Raw genomic sequence first — 19604 nt, 5'->3', positions numbered from 1 at the left:
TCTATTTGCAGCTAGCTCCATGGCCTCATTTAGTTCCACGCCTCTAATCATCATTTGTTGGGTTCCGAAAGTCGTAAAATTGAGGATATATATAAATGCTATGGATGATGCCTCCATATCTATTCTGTCAAACTACTATATCTTACAGTCATCACTCGTAGAGAATGGTTGCTTGGTTATCCTCCCTCTTAAAATTACCACCACCACCACCACCACCACCACCACCACCACCACCACCACCAGTACTCTTGTCACATGTACTGTTTGAATAAAGCATTTGCTTATGAACAAGTACATCTGTTTTGGTACAGAACATTAAAAGTAAGGTTATTTGGGATTTTAACCATTTTCAAATGAACAAAGTTTGGGCCTCTAAATTTACTTCAGTTTGGTCAAGAAATGCTAGATAGGAAAGATGAAGAGGAGGCTAACACAAGTAAACTGTAGCCATGCGACAAAGAAGTATGCAATTATCATAAAGAAATTGAGATATTGCCAAGATATGGCATTTAGTTTAGTTGAATATACCTATGTGATTATGGGATATTTTACTGTTCATACCTTGATATACAGTATATCTACTGAGAAGGTATTGATTCAACAGTATCAATGCAGAATAGAATTTATCATTGTTACTGATTTGCTTTTGGCTATGATGCCTACGATATAAGAGCAAAAAAATATTTGTTTCTATTTATAAATTGTTATGGTTTCTATTTAGGCTGACCAGCTTCTAATTGTTTTAATAGGCTTTTCATTGTTGTAGGTTTGCAATCACCCTGAATTATTTGAACGCCGGGAAGCAAAATCACCACTATTCTTCAAATGTGAGGACTATGATTTGCCGAAGCTTCTGTTCTGGGACGGTCTTCTGCAGCTTGCTATCCCAAGTAAACAGCATTGGCTTAATAATTTTTTCAACATTTTTGCCGTTGAATACATACACAGGAGCCTTTACCCGCAAAATGAAGATCATGGTGAGTTATGAAATAAACATACATAACATTTCTATGCAGCATCTTGTGTTTCCATTTGTAGATATCTGTGAATACTTCTGGTGTTTGGTCACAATATTTATATCTACATGCAAAGGAATGCACCACAGCTACACAAGAAGAGTTTGAATTGTTCACTATACAGTCCCCTAGATTGTCCACAACACATTGCCAACGGTATAGGAGACGTCAGACACTAGCTGCCTCACCATGTGTGAATTTTGGAATCTCACGTTTCACTCTCGTATTTGTTGCTTTGAGCTTGTGGTGTGCCCATTGCTATGCTATCTCATTCTGCTAGGATCTTCGGAGGGGAACTGGAGTGAATGTGTCAGATCTTACAGTGCAAAATCAGCTGCACAACTGTATAACAATCGGGTATATGTAACCATTGCAAACTGTACCTCAATATTTTTGACGGTGCATATTTGGCTGGCCGCAGCCTCGTGACTCCCCGGGTCAACCAGCGCTCACCATCCTCGAACACACACAGGTCTCTTGGCCTGATCGTTGGCCATTGCTTACATCACTGCTGATGTCACCTGTTCCTTCCAGAAGACTCTCAGCTTTGTGCCAGTATGTTCCGTGAGCTTTACTACATAAGCCCGACCAACCCCACCCCTGTTACATTAGTCCCCTACCGAGCTCGATAGCTGCAGTTGCTTAAGTGCGGTCGGTATCCAGTATTCGGGAGATAGTGGGTTCGAACCCCACTGTCGGCAGCCCTGAAGATTGTTTTCCGTGGTTTCCCATCTTCACACCAGGCAAATGCTGGGGCTGTACCTTAATGAAGGCCACGGCCGCTTCCTTCCCACTCCTAGCCCTTTCCTGTTCCATCGTCGCCATAAGACCTATCTGTGTCAGTGCGACGTAAAGCAACTTGCAAGAAATAGAGATTAGTCCCCGGTTTGAACCCCACTGTCGGCAGCCCCGAAGATGGTTTTCCGTGGTTTCCCATTTTCACACCAGGCAAATGCTGGAGCTGTACCTTAATGAAAGGTCATGTCAGTGTGACGTAAAGCAGCTTGTTAAAAAAAAAAAAAAAAAAAAAAGTCCCCTGTAAGCTCCAGTGTGGTTGGAGGGCTCAGTCCAATGTTTCTCACGTCTGCTCTTTCTTTCCGAATATCTGGGAATTCAAGCTTGGACCTTTTAAATGGTGAGCAAAAGAGATCCTTGTCTTTAACCCCTCAGCGTCGCAGCCATTTAAATGGCTTCCTACCCCGCGGCCGGATGAGATTTCAACTACGCGCGACTGAAATACATCGATTCACTTAAAGCGTTACAAGTATAAGAGTAGGCCGATTTTCACGAAATTTGGAATTCCTTATGACAGAACTATGTACATGCAGATAATTACATAATTGTTTCACATTTCCTTAGTATTTTAGTTCCGTGTGATAGAGTTCGAAGCACTCTTTGAGACAGGGACTCAAGTCACACTCCTGGCAGCAGTACACTGACGTCTTCTTTCCGCCGTGTTTTAAACACTGGATACAATATCTTTGAAGTTTGGATTTCCAACTCTTGGATGCTAATTTCCTGATAAAATGTCTTTCCTGCAACCTTGGAACTGTATTATCTGATGCGCGCCGGCCTTGAATATTTCGTTCCCCTCCCTCCCGAGCGTATTTTGTAAACAAACCTCTCACCAGCTGAACCCGATAAGGTAATTGCTCAATATTTGTCTCTGTGACCTGTGTGAGTATTATTAGAGAATTTAGCAATCAGAATTCACCGTTGAAAACTTCTCTTTGACCTGTATAATTATCTATGGTCTCTTACACGAAATTTCCAAGTACTGTTTCCTCCTCATCGTCACTCTCATCATTTACCACTGCTACATCATCTATTTCTTTATCACTGCTGCTTATACTGTCACTACTACTTCCGACTAAACTTTCATCTGAATTATACAATATTTCAAGCACATTACTGTCAGTCATACCACGGCTGAGCGCGGCGCGTCACACGGACTGGTGAAGCTGCAGCGAGACCGAAAGCGGCAGGACGAAACTGAATGAGGGGAATAACATTTATGACGAAACAAGCCAACTCGATACATATTTCAGATGAAAGGTCGAGACATCATCATTCCAACGAGATATATACCATGAACAACTGGTTCTCGTATCGTATGACAGAAAGCAGCACTAACTGATGCCTACACAGAGCGCTCGTGGAGAGTTACAAAAATATTACAAGCTGAGAACTAAAGGCAAATATAATAAATAAACCGCACTCCCAATGTACAAATAGAGCAAAGAACATCACACGAAAAGACAAACTTCTCAGATCATCATTTCTTTATTTTATTCTGTGGGAAAGAATGAAGCAAACAGACTTTTAAAAAAAGCAAGAGATTAGTGCTCAGACTTATTTGACAAATAATTATCCTTGCAAAAACAACTACATTATAACGATTTTTCAATTCTTATTTACAACACTGATAAACCCGAAACTGTCTTCTTGGAAACAAAACAATTTGCATATCAGTAACTCCAAAACTCTCCGCGCTATAGCCATAAATGTGAAACCATGTATGGGTCTATACCACGTATAGAGGTCGGCGGTTACGGAAGAAAAGAGGGTCTATACCACGTATAGAGGTCGGCGCTGAGGGGTTAACATGTCCACGGGACTTAGTATTCCATTGGTGTGAGGCTTGCTTCATTTCAGACTGACTCAAAATTTTTCCCCAACCTGAAGGGGCCAGAGGGTTACGCCCTCTCTCTGGCCATTCATTTTCTATTAAACTTGAATACCGTATAATCTCGAATACCAACCGCACTGTTTTTTTTTTCTTTTCTTTTTTTTCTTTTTTCGAAAATTGGATGCGGGTCTTATTTAAAATTTTGGGAAATTTATCTTTCCGAATGCGCGTAAATTGGGCATCACCGCCTGCGCGGCTTGGCAACAATGTTCTCTCTGCTCTCGGTATACGCTACTTCCGCGCTTGGCATCAGTCTCACCCACGTTCTCGGAGTATCACCATGAATTACACAAAGCATTTGTGATCTTTTGCTGCGAGTGAGAAACTGAAAGTAGTTCGGGAAGCAGAAATTATTGGAAATCGTGCTGCCGGTAGGAAATACGATATTGACGAGTCGTGTATTGGCGATTGGAGAAAGAAGAAAAACGTGCTATTAACATGTAGTGGTGATCATAGAGCTTTTCGTGGACTGAGTGTACAGTTTCCAGAAATTAAAAAAAAAAAAAAAAAACTTTATAAATATGTGACAGAAAGGCGGGAATTGGGATATGGTGTGTCAACCGAAATGTCAGCTAAAGGCATTAGAGATCGCAAAGAAATTTTCATCGGAAGAGTTTAAGGCAGGCTGAGGATGGGTTTGTAATTTTTATAAAAGAAATGGGTTGAGCGTACGAAGTTACTGTCGTTTCAGCGTCACGTAATTCGGTTGCAGAAGGAAAATGCATATTTGCTTTCCCAAATTAGCAATGCAGATCAGACGCCAGTCTACTTTGAAATGCCAGTGGACAGGACTGTGAATATTAAGGGTGCGAAAAGTGTTACTTTAGAACAGGTGGTAATGAAAAACAACGGTGTACGGTAATGTTGTGTATTCTCGCCACGGAACCAAATTGCTGCTGTACATTGTTCTTAAGCGAAAGACGCTTCCTAAAAATCTACCCGCTGGTGTTGTCGTCAGATCTCAGAACTCCGGCTGGTTGGACAGTTCTCTTGTGGAAGACTGGGTAAAGTGTGTGTGTGTGGTAATGTCGCCCTGGTGCATTATTGGGACAAAAGAGCTTGCTTGTTCTCGACAGTTACTGCGGCCACACAACAGCCGCTGTGAAGAAACATATCAAGGATGTGAAAACCGACCTAGCAGTCATTCCGGGCAGGATGACGTCTATGCTACAGCTGGTGGATGTCTGTGTGAACCGTGCAGTTAAAGCAGCCTTGAAACAGCTCTCTACAGAATAGATGGCGGCTGATAATCACACACTGACGCCAACTGGTCGCATTCAGCGCCCAGAAGTTCAGCTGCTGTGTTAGTGGATTTTGACGGCATGGAATTGTATCCCTGGAGACCTCATACGGAAGAGCTTCAGGAAATGTAGCATTTCTAATGCTGTGGATGGCAGCGATGATGACATTTTGTGGGAAGATGATGGTGATGAAAGTTCCGAAGTGGGTACTGATGATGATGATGAATGAACCTGTTGGATATCGTTCTGGAAATGTTTGTTTACTTTTATTTGTATTTTCTAATCATTTGATGTGTGTTAGTAAAGATTGTAAATAATTTTGACTTCACTTTTTTTTTTTTGAAATTTTGTTCTTTCAAAATAATGGTGCGAGTCTTATTCGGTGGTGGGTGGTATTCGAGATTATATGGTATATACCTTGGTGGTTCCTTACCATTTGCGAGTGCTGGACACACTTTCTTTGTGGAATACATATCAAGACTTTAGTCATTGGACTTTGAGGAGTGCGATTTTGTGTGTGTATACATTACCATATTACTTCCTGTATTAGATCCCCTTTTCTTCCACTTTTACAGCCAAAAAAAATAAAGGGGTTCCAATATGTGACAACCTCAAATTTTGTGCAGTAAACACATGGCTTCTAGGCTATAAGGAGCTATAAATTATACATGTAAAAATTCTACAGCATTCTTAAACAAATTTATGGATGTATTTGAGTTATAATGGCTATTTACATTGGAAGGCAGTATTTCTAAATGTAAAAAGATGATAAATGGTGAACACAACTTTTAGGCCCACATATAAAGTAAATATAGTCAGTTTTAGTTACTCATATCATGTCATTCATTTCATCTCATTAATTCCTGTGATTAAATTGATGTCGGGAAGGGCATACGATCACAAAAACTCGCTACGAAAATTCGTCTCACTTCATACTCTACCCCGTAGAGAAAAGGGATTGCAATGTTGATAGAAAAGAACTTAAAGGCCAGCCATTTGTCTCTGTCAGTTGAGCAGTAGGCTTACTGCACAGTAAACCTGAGTAAATGTAATCACTGCTTTCATTTGAGTTATCGTCTTGAGTCACCAACTTCCCTGCTACTGGCATGTCGTTATTCCAAATGACATCATCTTCACTGCCGTCTCGTCAGCCATGCATCAAGAGCATTCGAGGTCCCGTCCACCCGGCTGAAATTCCAATGGGGCTTTTGGTTCCAGTCAGTAGCTAGCTTTAGATGGCTCCAGACCCTAATTTTAGATGGCGCTGGAGGTCATTCACAACGTGTAGTTAGTTGTAAGCAGGTTCTGTAGATGATGGGCAAGTAGGCATTAAATGAGCAATTTTAATCATTGAAGGCCGTTTACCTCGAAGTAAAGTATTTGAAGTCTAACCTCAATCAGTGGGCTCTTCTGAGAAAGAATTAGTCATATAACGTCAAGTATTATGGAGATAATATTGCAGGATTGCATCGACACCGACTTTACCCAGTCGATTAACCTTGTTTGAATTCATACTGATTTTAAGTGATAGTTCCCATGATGCTATTTGTGTTGTTTGAATTCCAAGTGCCCGTGTGCCTGTGCTCTCAGTGTCTGGAAGCTGAATTGTTCTTTAATGTGTTTCTATATATTTTCTGTCTCAGGGCTTGGATATGGACTTGGATATTTGAGAGCCTCCGTGGCTCAGACGGCAGCGCATCTGCCTCTCACCGCTGGATACCGTGGTTTAAATCCCGGTCACCCCATGTGAGTTTTGTGCTGGACAAAGCAGAGGCGGGGCAGGTTTTTCTCCGGGTACTCCGGTTTTCCCTGTCATCTTTCATTCCAGCAACACTCTCCATTCTCATTTCATAGCATCTACCAGTCATTAATACATCGCTTTGGGAGTGGCGACCCCATCGTACTAATAGCCCATATATAGGCTTCATTCATTACATCCCTGACCCGGTCAATGACTGGAAAACAGGTTGTAGGTTTTCATTTTTCATTTTCACTTCGATATTTGATGTGATACCCTTATCTTGCATAATCTGTGCTCTGCTGCCATGCTTTTAAAGGGTTGTATTATTTGTCATAATATCAGCTTTGTGTTAATGTGTCAATCATTCTTTCAAGATAAAGCTACTTTGTGGTGAGAGGTTATGGTTGAGGTTATGCTCTCAGTAACATAGTATGCCATACGAACTAGGGGTATCAGATCATTATTTAAAACATAGTACTTGAAAATAAAAATGTATGAATTTTAATATATTAGGAATGGAAATAGTAGAACTGCATTAGAACCTTCGGAATAGGTAGGAATTGGCGAGGGTTGGTGGGGAGGGTTATGGGTAAGGACGGAGGAGCTGTGGTGAGCATACCCGGATGTGCATCACTACTCTAGAAGTTACTTCTCTGTGCTATCTGTTGTTAATAATAGTAAGGTATTGCACACAATGCGCATTGTGGCGCTATCTCTGATTGTGGACCGATACTACTAGTGCCTTGTGGGTTGGCACCGAAATTTATTGTTGAGTTTCATCTCTATTCTATTCTATCCTCTTTGGTCCCGTCTTCTTGAAACTTTTAATAATAGTTTCGTTCCCGATTTTAGAGTCCAAACCGTGAGAATCTATTCCCAAATGGATTCTGGAGAGTTCGTGTTTGTGTAGCAGAAGCCACTCCTTCCGAATAAAGACGTGCTGCAGAAAACGTACCATACCACCAGCTGATAACTAGCGTATGTTACGAGTTGTACTTCCAAATGTAATGCATAGTGACTGGAAGCGTTCTTTGCATAACTGCGGCTATTGAAAGCCAAACCCTTATTTCAAAGTATATTTCATAATTGTTGCCCACATTTATCACATCAGGATTTACCTAAACAGCTGTAAATGAGATAAGAGGGATTGCATTGTTCAGGTTAGGTATGCTATCAAGTGCCCGCATAGTGCCAGAAGTTCCACGACGGGAAGATTAAAAATAAATAACAGGGAAATTTACCGCATTTATGGATATCTGCAGATGTGGCGGTAATGCGCATTATTATCATAATGTGTGATTTCGTACGGTAGTTGTCTCCATTTTTTTATTAACGCATAGTATGTTTTGTTTGGCGTCTCCGAAAATCGTTAAGTGGGGTCAAAAAATTATTATTCTTAGGCTTTTATTATTATTAGTATTATTATTATTATTTGTGAACCACGTTGGTGAGTAAAACAATAATTATGAGTGGATTGTTTTTATCGCGTTTTAAACCTATTTCTAACAAAAAAGAAAGCTTATATTGGCCCAAGTTACAAGATATTAAACAATCACTTTGTTGTTTATGATTCGAAAGAAGCTTCGTAAACCACAAATGTTGCAGGCCTTTGAGACTTGCAGGACTTGGAGAACATCGAATAATAAGAACTATATACTTCTAACTCTGAAAAAAGAATAATTTAAGAAAGCTAGAAGGGAAGGGAGGGAGAAATGATGAGAGTACAAGGGATGGTATCGTCATTAGAAGTAAGTAATTTTGGAATTTAAACTGTGTCCAGTTCATTAAAATATTCTGCTTGAATATGTGAATACTGTACTTACTCGTGTATTAGACCCTCCTCCCTGGCTTTTGGAGACGAAGAAATTGGAAAAATAAATCTCGCATATAAGACCTCCCAACGTAATTCGTCAGAGAAGAACAGCGATTCTGCTTTGAAGCGGGTACAAGCCTTACTGCAGTTGTGATGACAAGACACAAATTTGTGGATAGTTTCGTCCATACGACCCATGCAATGAAAACACTCGTCGAAGTCATGAGGTACATCTGTGTTTCGTATTTAAGAAATGTCCGCCTCTGTAGTGTAGGCCTACTGCAGCTTTGCTGGCATCGCACAAATAGGTGAATGGTTTCATGTCCGACCCACGCATTGCAAGCACGCATCATTCATGTATATGTGTTTTTGTTTTGTAGTTACTGTCCACCAGCGTAATGGTTAGCACAATTAGCTGCCGTTCTCGAGAGCCTGAGTTTGGTTTCCAGTACCGTATCGCTAGAGATTTATGAATGGCAGGAAGATTGATATGCGGTAAAAATGGTACATGCAACTCCCTTCCACTGGAGGTCTGTCTAAAAGGAGCTGCACCAGCTCGGGATGAGGAAATGAGATTACTTTAGTTAGGAAATATTCACAGTTGTTGCTATTAATATAGCTTTCTTTTATGAAAAATTACATGTACCATTTTCCATCACCTTCTTGCATGCAGCCTTGAGACCTCTAGTGGCAGGTTTAAAAATTTTGAACAGCATCTATCTATCTATCTATCTATCTATCTATCTATCTATCTATCTAAAACACTTCGGTGGAAGTCAACTCAAGAACTAAGGAAAATATCCTACCGCACGTGAGCACTCTTTCCCCTTTTCTATTTTAGTTCTGCCCACCACGACCAACCTATTATTTATGTCGACCAATAATAATTAATTCTCAAATAGTGTAGCATCAAGAAAAATTACTTCCTTTCATATTGTTGTACTTGGATCATATACCAAATCCATTTATTCCTCTGTTGTTTGCACCAGTTACATGTCCATGTCATGTAACCTACAGATTATTGACTAATACTGAGGTGATGAGATTATGAAATTTAATAATTCTTCCCGCAAGAGAACAAGGGTTCTTCTGTTTCATAATGCAATTTATGTGAGCCATATGGGGACTTAAAATGAAAAGTATTATGACATGATTAAGATGCCCTCTCGAGCAATGATGGTCAGTGGCAGTTTCTCACTGTTCAGCAAGCTGAAGACCCATCTTGTGAGTGTGATTGGGAAAATACAATGTGTTTCCAGGAATGTTGTAAACTGTAGTCTCGTTATTCAGAAAGTAAAAGCGAACTAGGGATCCTTTCAAGCTAAATTTCCTGTAGGTTACGATTATGAAGTAAATAAAATTTATTTTATATCTTTTATTATTATTATTATAGTAATTTTATTTTTTGAGTATGCTAAAGATTTTGTCAGACAAGTGCATCCTATATCCATACCATGCTAAGGCCCCTCCTATTTTATATACGGCAAGTGTGTAGTTCATATTTAGCTGGCACATACTGACGAACAGATAAATGAACCCACCATATCTTTCCCAAAAATATGGCATGCAAATTAGTTGAGTTAAATCTCATAAACTACTGTACACATTCAAAGAATTTCCTTCAACTTCCTACTTAATTTCTCCCTACTTTTATTTTTGAAAGTATTTTATAGATGACTTGAGCATTACAGCAGCATGACTAGCATGTTGCTCACAGCTGGCAGCCATTGTGAATACTGAATAGGCTACAGCCAGTATTGCCAACAATTCTCTTCGATCCATCAACATCGTAACAATTATGCAAACTAATAGGGAAGTTCTAACTATGGAATATACTTGAACAATGCTTACAACGTACACTATGCAATTAGATATCAAGCGCATGTTAAATAATTTATGTTGTTACAAATACCACTGAGAACAATAACCAGTCACAGCCATCTACATATGAAAGTTAATAGTTGGTAACAAATCTGATTAACGTACAACTTGAGCAATATTTTATACATATTTACAGCGCGCTTTTTTTTTTTTTTTTTACATGAAAGTTCAAATTTTTATTGTTTGAATTCCTTGTATCACTCTGGCTTGTGTGGCTCAGTCAGATATTTCTTTTGTCCTGAATTCTGTGAATTAAGCCTTTGTTTTACCACCTCCAGAGTACTTGCAGAATCTTAAGAACCATTCTTGTATGAAAAATTTTGAGGTGTCATTTGTGGTTATTAAAGTGATTACCTATGCATTTATTTTCAGGTTCTATTGTCTTAAGAGAAAGCTGCTTCTCTTTCACAAGATTTTGCAACATTTCACCTGAAGAGCTGAATCGTATGGTCTTAGGAGGTCTACTTCATCTGTAAGTTGTGAATGTTGTAGTATTTGACGGGTGGGTGGTCAAAGTGCATTTTTTCCAGAGATGCTATTTTTGAGGTAAATCAATTTGAAAGTTTGAGAAGTTCCCTAAAATCCCTCTCTCTCTCTATCTATCTATCTATCTATCTATCTATCTATCTATCTATCTATCTATATATATATACACACACACACCCATATACATAAACAGTGGGCTCGTACTAGTCAGTCGATTGCATGCGACATCATCAGGGGTGGTGCATCTATATGTCCATGTGTCGACTGAGAGTACGAGAATAGGAAATGAAATAAATTTGCAAGGAACATTTATCCTTGGGAAAAAAAGAACATGCTCAACACAAAATTAAGATAAAAGAAGCTTTATTACAGATTCAGAACATAACTCAAACTCGGACTGGTGAAATATGAAAATAAACTATCATGGGTTCCTTCACTGGCTCTGATAAAAAAAAAAAATCTTAGTTCTCATTGATCTCTTGAATTCACAAACTTTCATTACACATCAGATGGTTCAAATCTGTAATGATTTAAGTTACTAAATTTCACAAGTAATTTTTGCTTTAAGCTGCTGACAGACTCTCCTCCAATTATTAATTTCATTGTCAGGTTAAATAGTTGAATTTACTAATTGACCCATCTAGCTTAATCCTCAACAGCGAAACATTTAAACTACATTTCATCACACACACAAAAAAGATAAATAAAAAAAATGAGAATAAAAAAATAATAAATGAAATGGCGTATGGCTTTTAGTGCTGGGAGTGTCCGAGGACTTGTTCGGCTCGCCAGGTGCAGGTCTTTTGATTTCACGCTCATGGGCGAAATGTGCGTCATGATGAGGATGAAGTGATGATGAAGACGACATATACACCGAGCCCCGGAACCAGAGAAATTACCAATCATAGTTAAAATTCCCGACCCTGCCGGTAATTGAACCTGGAGCCGCTGTGACCAAAGGCCAGCACGATAACCATTTAGCCATGGAGCCGGAAAAGACACACGTAAATAAACTAATAATGATGGGCTGAAAACAGCATGCGTTGAACAGGAGACCAAACTAAAAGTTCCAACCACACAGGGTCCTGACAAATTATGCCTTTATTTATAAAGTCTTAAGTATCATTATTATTAAGTGGTCCGGCTCCATGGTTAAATGGTTAGTGTGCTGGCCTTTGGTCACAGGGGTCCCGGGTTTGATTCCCAGCAGGGTTGGCAATTTTAACCATAATTGGTTAATTTCGCTGGCACGGGGACTGGGTGTGTGTGTCGTCTTTATAATCGTTTCATCCTCATCACAACACGCAGGTCGCCTACGGGAGTCAAATCGAAAGACATGCATCTGGCGAGCCGAACATGTCCTTGGACACCCCCGGCACTAAAAGCCATACACCATTTCATTTCATTAATAAGTCATGACTATTAGGAGAGTCCTCTGATTGGACAAGTCGGAATTGATGACTCATCGTTCGTTAATCCAACACGATCTTCAGTAATTGTGACAGATATCAAGAGTGTCGCTTATTAATATAAATCATTATAACTATGCTGATATGTCCTATTATGAAACACATCTGAGAAGCAAACGTATAAGACATTCTACCTTACAGGAAAATCATGGCAACATCAGACTCACCATAGTGTAATGGGAACTAAAATCCACTAGTCATTGCAACATGTAACCAACTGTTTACTCTGACTCAATTTCCACACTATAAATGCCAATGGGTTCACACAACCTGATTGTAATACTCCAATGGCGCTTCCTCGTTGAAAAAATCCAAGAAAATGAGCACATCGATCAATTCAAGTGGTTAAACCCACAAAATCATATTATGATTATTATGCCAGTTTAACTTCCCAAAATTGTAATTATCATCTTGTGATTTGGATTATGCACATTAAATGTTGCCGTGCTGACTTAAATAAGGATAACCTTAAGAAGATTGATGCCTTGTGGTAGACATACAAGCTTCCGTTCTTACTCGGTACGATTTATTTAGTTCACTTTAAGAGAGTATCCCAGTTCACGTAAAGCATTTCGTTTAAACAATTGGGATTATGATTATTACATAATTATAAGCAATTATTGTTGTTGTTCTTGTTGACAACAGGTGGAAACTATTCAAATGGAATACATGGGTATGGTGGGATGCAACTATTTATAAATCTGGGCGAAAAACAATAGGCAATTATACTACAACCATATAGGATAAGATTGAAACAGAGAGGAAATATCTACAATAAAATTGAGCTAATAATAATGGTGTGTGGCCGCCGAAGAGGCCTGGTGCAGGTCTTTCGACTTGATGTCATATAGGCGACCTGCACGTCTATGAGAATGAGGCCCTACCTGTGATGAATTCTAATGCTGAAGACGGCACACACACCCAGCCCCGAGCCATTGGAATTAAACAGTGAAGGTTAAAATCCCCAACCCGGCTGGGAATCGAACCCAGGACCTTCTGGTCGAAAGGCCAGCACACTAACCATTTAGCCATGGAACCAGACTACAATTGAGCTAAAAACACTAGTAAGCTACTGCTACTAAGAAATGTTGAGACTGAGCGAGTTATGGGCACATGCTGCAGTAAGCTTACATTCGGGAAATAATGAATTCGAACCCCATTTTCGGCAGTCCTGAAGATGGTTTTCCGTGGTTTTCCCATTTTCACACCAGGCAATTGCTGGGGCTGTACCTTAATTAAGTTCATGGCCACTTCCTTCTCACTTCTAGCCCTTTCCTATCCCATCGTCACCATAAGACCTATCTGTATTGGTGCAATGTAAAGCCAATTGAAAAAAAAAAAAAAGTAAAACGTTGAGGCATCTGTTTACAGCAAGTCTACAGAACAAAATACGGCTTTCTACTTATGGTAGACATCTTGAAATCAACTCGTGGCCTCGGCTTTTAAACAGGGTATCACTTTCAGGCTAGGACATGCGTTCCGCTTAGCTGCAACTTTTCATGTTCCAGATGAGGACTAAGTCACAATTCCTTAGATGAAGACTCAAGAGTGTTCCAAATCAATGTTTTATGGTTACCTGAAAACTGAAATAGAAATTAGTCTATTCCAGGCATGCTGACTCAAGCTTATTCTGTAGAAAACATAACTTCGCTCAGGCGAGGTGAATAATGTGAGCGAGAATGAAATCACAGTAGATTTCTTAGACGTCTACTATACACTGTGATGTAGCAAGCAAAAGTGAAATCTAATTGGTTAAATCATATCCTAAAATGCACACGTGCGTGCACGCACGCACGCACACACGCGCGCGCACTCTCTCTCTCTCTCTCTCTCTCTCTCTCTCTCTCTCTCTCTCTCTCTTGCCACCTCAGCTGTTGATTTCTTTTTTGTATTGTCGTCGGATGAAAACTGGGTCAACAGATGTTCTGTAACCTTGACTGTAGCTTGAGTTGTTCAAAGCACTCTGGGCGACAGATATCTTTCGCACACAAATTGAATCAGTCATTCACTCGTCACGAGTGGTACTTGTGGTGATTGTTGCAACGATATTATGCTTATATTAAAATATTTGTGTGACAGTCTTCATTTAAAATCTTAAAATATGTTTAAATTTAACAGGGTGCAGTGAATAATTGGACTTAACAAATTTTATGCACCCAAGTTTTCATTTATATGTATGTGTACTGTTATAAGCAGTGTTATGTTATTTTTATGTCTTCTTTCTAGGACACATTGCGAAACAATGAAAATACAATAACAATAGGATTATATGTATAAAAAGTAAACATTTTAAACTTGTTTGATGATGGAAAAATAAAACAATAACCAACTATAAGGATTTAAATTACCTTCTTCTTTTCTTCATGGCGCCTCGAAATATTAGTTCCTAATTAGCGTCAACCTCTAAGATCTTTTGCTACCATGTTTTTACTTCATTCCCAGATAGACATACCTGCTCCCTTCACAAAGCTGCAGGTTGTTCTTATTGGGTCGTCTTGGATTTTTTTCTCTCTCTTCACCTGGTAGTCCTAGAGCGGAGAGTCTGATTCTACCCAGCACCTCACATTCAAAAAGTATGTGTTCAGCTGATTCTTCTGCTTCATTGCATTTCCTACATATATTCTTTATTACTCCAATTCTGTGTAGGTGTTTTTTCAGATGCAGTGTCCTGTCAACAGTCCTACTACCCATCTTATATTTTTTCTGCTGAGTTTTAACAGTTCTTTAGTATGCTTCTTGGTTAGTCCTCTTATCAGTTCCTTTGCAAGCCTGCATCCTGGAGTATTTTTCCAGTTCTCAATTTGTACCCATTTCCCTATGTAGTGTGGGGCTTGTCCATAAGAAATCCCGCATACAGGTTCTGGGCCTACAAAATATGTTTCTGCCCCTTTCCTGGCCAGTTTGTGTCTTTTCATTTCCTTCTATACCCGCATGCTCTGGTACCCATATTATTTTGACAATGTTGTACTTTTAAGAGCTTCAGGAGAAGTGAATGGCAATACCAGACAATTCTGAATGTTATCTGGACTGCTTCTAGTGCAGTGCCGCTTGGCTGTCCATAAAAATGAAAATGTTCTTATTCATATAGTTCATTTTCAGGTTTTCTTCAAGACATGTTGTGATAACTATCACTTCAGCTTGAAAGACTATAGTGTGTTTGCCCAGGCTCATCTGGATTGATCTCTCAGGTCTTCCCTCGTTGATCCCTCCTCCTGTGTCATTTATAGTCTTTGAGCCATCAGTCCACCACACTATATCCTCTTTTTCAGTATTCCATTTGTTGATATCCCATTCTTCTTCTTCTTTTTTATTTTTTATTATCTGGGTCTGAAACGGTTTTTCAAAGTTGTACTTTGCTATCATATGATCAGAAGGCATGTGTAGAACTTCCTCTGTTATTACGCTGTTAATTTTACAGTGTCCTGGATTGGGTCTTTGTGCATTCCAGCACTCTGATTGTGCCAATCTATATGAACTCATTGTAGCTTGTCCTTTTATGAAGTTGCATAGTGATGGGAGGTCTCGTAAGGTATTCAAGGCTTCTGTCGGCGTAGTTCTCATAGCCTCAGTTAAGGCTATGCATGCCATTCTCTGTAGGCTATCCAATCTACTGCTGATTTTTCCTTGACTTGCTTTCTGCCATCATTCTACTGATCATTGTGTATATCCACATTACCATTGATGGTCTTAGGCCCTATGTCTTCCCAATGGCTTTTTTTTACATGCATACAGCAAGTTCTTGGCCCAGGTTATGGTCCTTTCTATATGTGGATTCCAGGTTAGATTTTTATCTAACACTACACTTAGGTGCAGTGCCTGTTCTTCCATATACAGTAAAACCTTGTTAATTCAAAGTCGTTGGGACGCAAAAATCGGACTTCAAATTACGTGATTTTGAATTAAACGTGACACATATTTCGGAAATGCCAACCTTGCGGCGTCACAATATATTCTAAGACCCGTTACTGCATGCAGTTAACCTTGATTCACAGTTTAAGGCTCTCAAATGCCATGGAAAAAAACTATTTCCAAAATGTATCCAACAAGGTGCATTTACAGTATTCAAATAATGCACTTGGATAACTCACCGGCAAATATAACCTCATGCAATGATATCAAATGAAAGAAAACATGATCGATTTTTTCTTTTTTCTTTTTTTTTGCATTACGTTGCACCGACACAGATAGGCAACGATGGGACAGGAAAGGCCTAGGAATTGGAAGGAAGCGGCCGTGACCTTTATTAAGGTACAGCCCCAGCATTTGCCTGGTGTGAAAATGGGAAACCACGGAAAACCATCTTCAAGGCTGCCGACAGTGGGGTTCGAACCCACTATCTCCTGGATGTGAGCTCACAGCTGCGCGCCCCTAACTGCACAGCCAACTCGCCCAGTAAACATGATTCAAAGACGAGGAGAAATCTACACTGGCTCCCCTGTGCAAGTGCTTTATTCCTTGGATTGCTGTACTGTATGTATTTTAGATGCCTTGTGCTTGAACGGAATGTATCCAATGCCCTTAAAACATTGCGGCTTATAGAATTTTCCTACGACAGGGAAAGGAAGTCTCTCGCTTCTGTGTGCAGTGCATAGCAACGTAGTACATTTCCTGGCTGACAATTCCCTCCTTGAAAACCATAAGTCCGTTTGGCCTCATCATTAAAAAAGTAAAACAAGCAAACAAACAGTGCAGTTTCATCGGCATTGACAATATTGTTAAGCGCGTACGAATTGATTATGGGCTATAAGCCATGCTTTTTCGCCAACTGTCGGCATCGCCAGTGTTTGCCCAGATTCTACCTCTCTGCACACTGCCTACTGCGTGATATTGTGGCGTTCCAGAATTATGATTCCGCTCGAACATAGCAGATATGAAGCACACTGTAGACACGCCGAAGTAGGTGAAAGTGTGCAAAGTTACCCCTTCTCGTTCTGGAAGATGCGTTCTTTCATGCCGCGGAGAATTTCTGAATTTAAATTACTCTGTAAAATATCTGTAAAGTTTCGAATTAAAAGTCTGAATTTTGGTAACGGGACCAACATTGTTCTTCGACTTACGAATTATCTGTATTTTGAATTAAACTATTTAAATAACATGCAAAACCATACCTCATGTTTCTGGGAACGAGAGCTGCTTCGAATTCGGCGGATTTTTGAATTAACTGATTTCGAATTATCGAGTTTCTACTGTATATATATTGTCCAAATAGCTTCAGTGATCTCTTTCCCTCTAATTTTCTCCTTCTTGTAAAAGGGACCAGAGTTATCTTGTTCGGGTTGACTGATAGTTGTTCTTCGCGACACCAGTTCTCCACAAGGTTAAGTGATCTTTGCATGAGGTCCTCATCACCTTACCTCGTACCACAATCACTAGGTCATCTGCGTATCCTTGTGTATAGAAACCCTGTTCATTGAGGTAAGCTATGATCTTGTTCACCACGAGGTTCCACAGCAGAGGTGAAAGACCTCCTCCCTGAGGACAGCTCGGGTGGCCCTAACCGTCATTGTTTCTTCAAACAGGGTTGCTTTTATCTTCCTTCTGTCTAACATGGATTTAATCCATTTGACGATGCTTTTACTCACCTTGCTCTTTTCCAATGCTTTGATCATAAAGTCATAGGTTGTATTGCCCTGCTCGATGTGAAAAGTACGTTAACTCCTATGGAAACAGAGATAACGCTCTCTACGCGTGCATAAAATACTCTAGAGTGGTGAAAATAATTTTAAGCACAACCTCCTGGGCATAATTCTTTACACACCCACAACTATGATTTTAGCAAATCAACAGAAAACACAACATCGTATCTTCGATTCTATTAAAGATTGAAGTTAGCACACTATACACATGAGTGCATCTTGCATTCCCCCACAAGGTGTAATTGATAACTCAATTTCAGCCATTTGTGGAGTTGACACACTTTACCCACCCACCTGCCAATTATGTTATACTAAGTGTGGAAGTTCTCTAACCTCATAATGCTTGATCAACTATTTTTATGACTCTTCACCCCTCATCCCCAGTTGGAAAACCTATTTGAAAATCTATTCAAATTATTAGTTTCCTTCTGGAAACTACATTTTTATTTTAAGATATCACAATGAAATGAAATGTCGTATGGCTTTTTGTGCTGGGATATCCCAGGACGGGTTTGGCTCACCAGGTGCAGGTCTTTCTATTTGACACCCGTAGGCGACCTGTGCATCGTGATGATGATATCAGAATACAGTGGTGCAACAAGAAAAAGAATGTGTTTTCCTCGAGTCCAATAATTGGAATGGATTTTCAAATTTGTTCAATTTCATCGATTGCGAATGTTGCACTGTCATTACGTTGACCTACATAGGAGGCTTGCAATGGTGTCAATGCTATTAGGTACAGGAGATTTTCAGCAATAGGTCAGCATATACAAAAATATAAACATAATTTTCAGGGTATCAATAGTGATTTGGACATCCTTGAAACAATGAACAAAGGTCTGTTATTAGACTTGACGGAGCAATGTTTTATCACATTAGATCAGTATTGCAATCCTAACTACAATCTCAATGATCTGTCCGAGAAACCCACAATTTTATTTGATACACTTATTTCGGTGTTAAATCAATTAGTCCATAAAACGATATGCAATACGTTGGCTTACTACCCCCAGCAGAATCCACGCCCTCCTGACCTACATTCTCTTGTTACCGCAACTTCCCCTCCCCCTACCTAACACGCTCTGCCTAACAGCTGATGCAGGCAGGCTGTCGCTAGACACTTTGCATTCCAGCTCCACACGTACACCACGCTTGGCCACCTCGAGTTAGAGGTGAGTTTCATACCTCAGTATTGTTTTCCTTTCAAAAGCGCCTTTTCTGAATTCAGAATTCTAATGTAAAATTCATAATTCGTTCTCTATTTCTAGGTCCGTGTTGGGTAGAGATAGATATTAACTTGTCAAAATCCACATTATATTGAAATTTTCAAGATCTCATCTAGCAACGCATGGCCTCAGCCTTGCAATACTTTTTGAACAACACAAAAATGCAGAGTTCAAGCTTAAATCATATGAGATATTTTAGAATAGCTACACAAAGACTGTGACATTCTAACAGAATTAATCTGTATATCATAGAAATTTCAGGAATACATACTAGGTGGAACTGATTTATATAAATATGAACAATGATTAAATTCCGTAATTACGTAAACAAAAGGAACAATGTTCTAGAAATCAGTATTTAATTCAGTGCGTCAGATAGTGTATGTAGACTGAAGATAAAGTTTTG

At 39.5% G+C, this 19604-nt stretch overlaps 1 protein-coding gene across 1 annotated transcript in view; it reads left to right on the top strand.

The window, feature by feature from the left end:
* The window catches only part of LOC136863826 (chromatin-remodeling ATPase INO80), a 396793-nt gene that overhangs the window by 182077 nt on the left and 195112 nt on the right, over positions 1-19604 (top strand). The window contains exons 16-17 of the mRNA XM_068226103.1: positions 767-977; positions 10754-10853. Coding sequence (XP_068082204.1) covers positions 767-977; positions 10754-10853 — 311 coding nt within the window. The remainder of the gene's footprint in view (positions 1-766; positions 978-10753; positions 10854-19604) is intronic.

This window comes from Anabrus simplex, chromosome 2 (assembly GCF_040414725.1).
Source record: "Anabrus simplex isolate iqAnaSimp1 chromosome 2, ASM4041472v1, whole genome shotgun sequence".
Classification (NCBI taxonomy): domain Eukaryota; kingdom Metazoa; phylum Arthropoda; class Insecta; order Orthoptera; family Tettigoniidae; genus Anabrus; species Anabrus simplex.
This window is presented reverse-complemented; position numbering and strand designations above follow the sequence as displayed.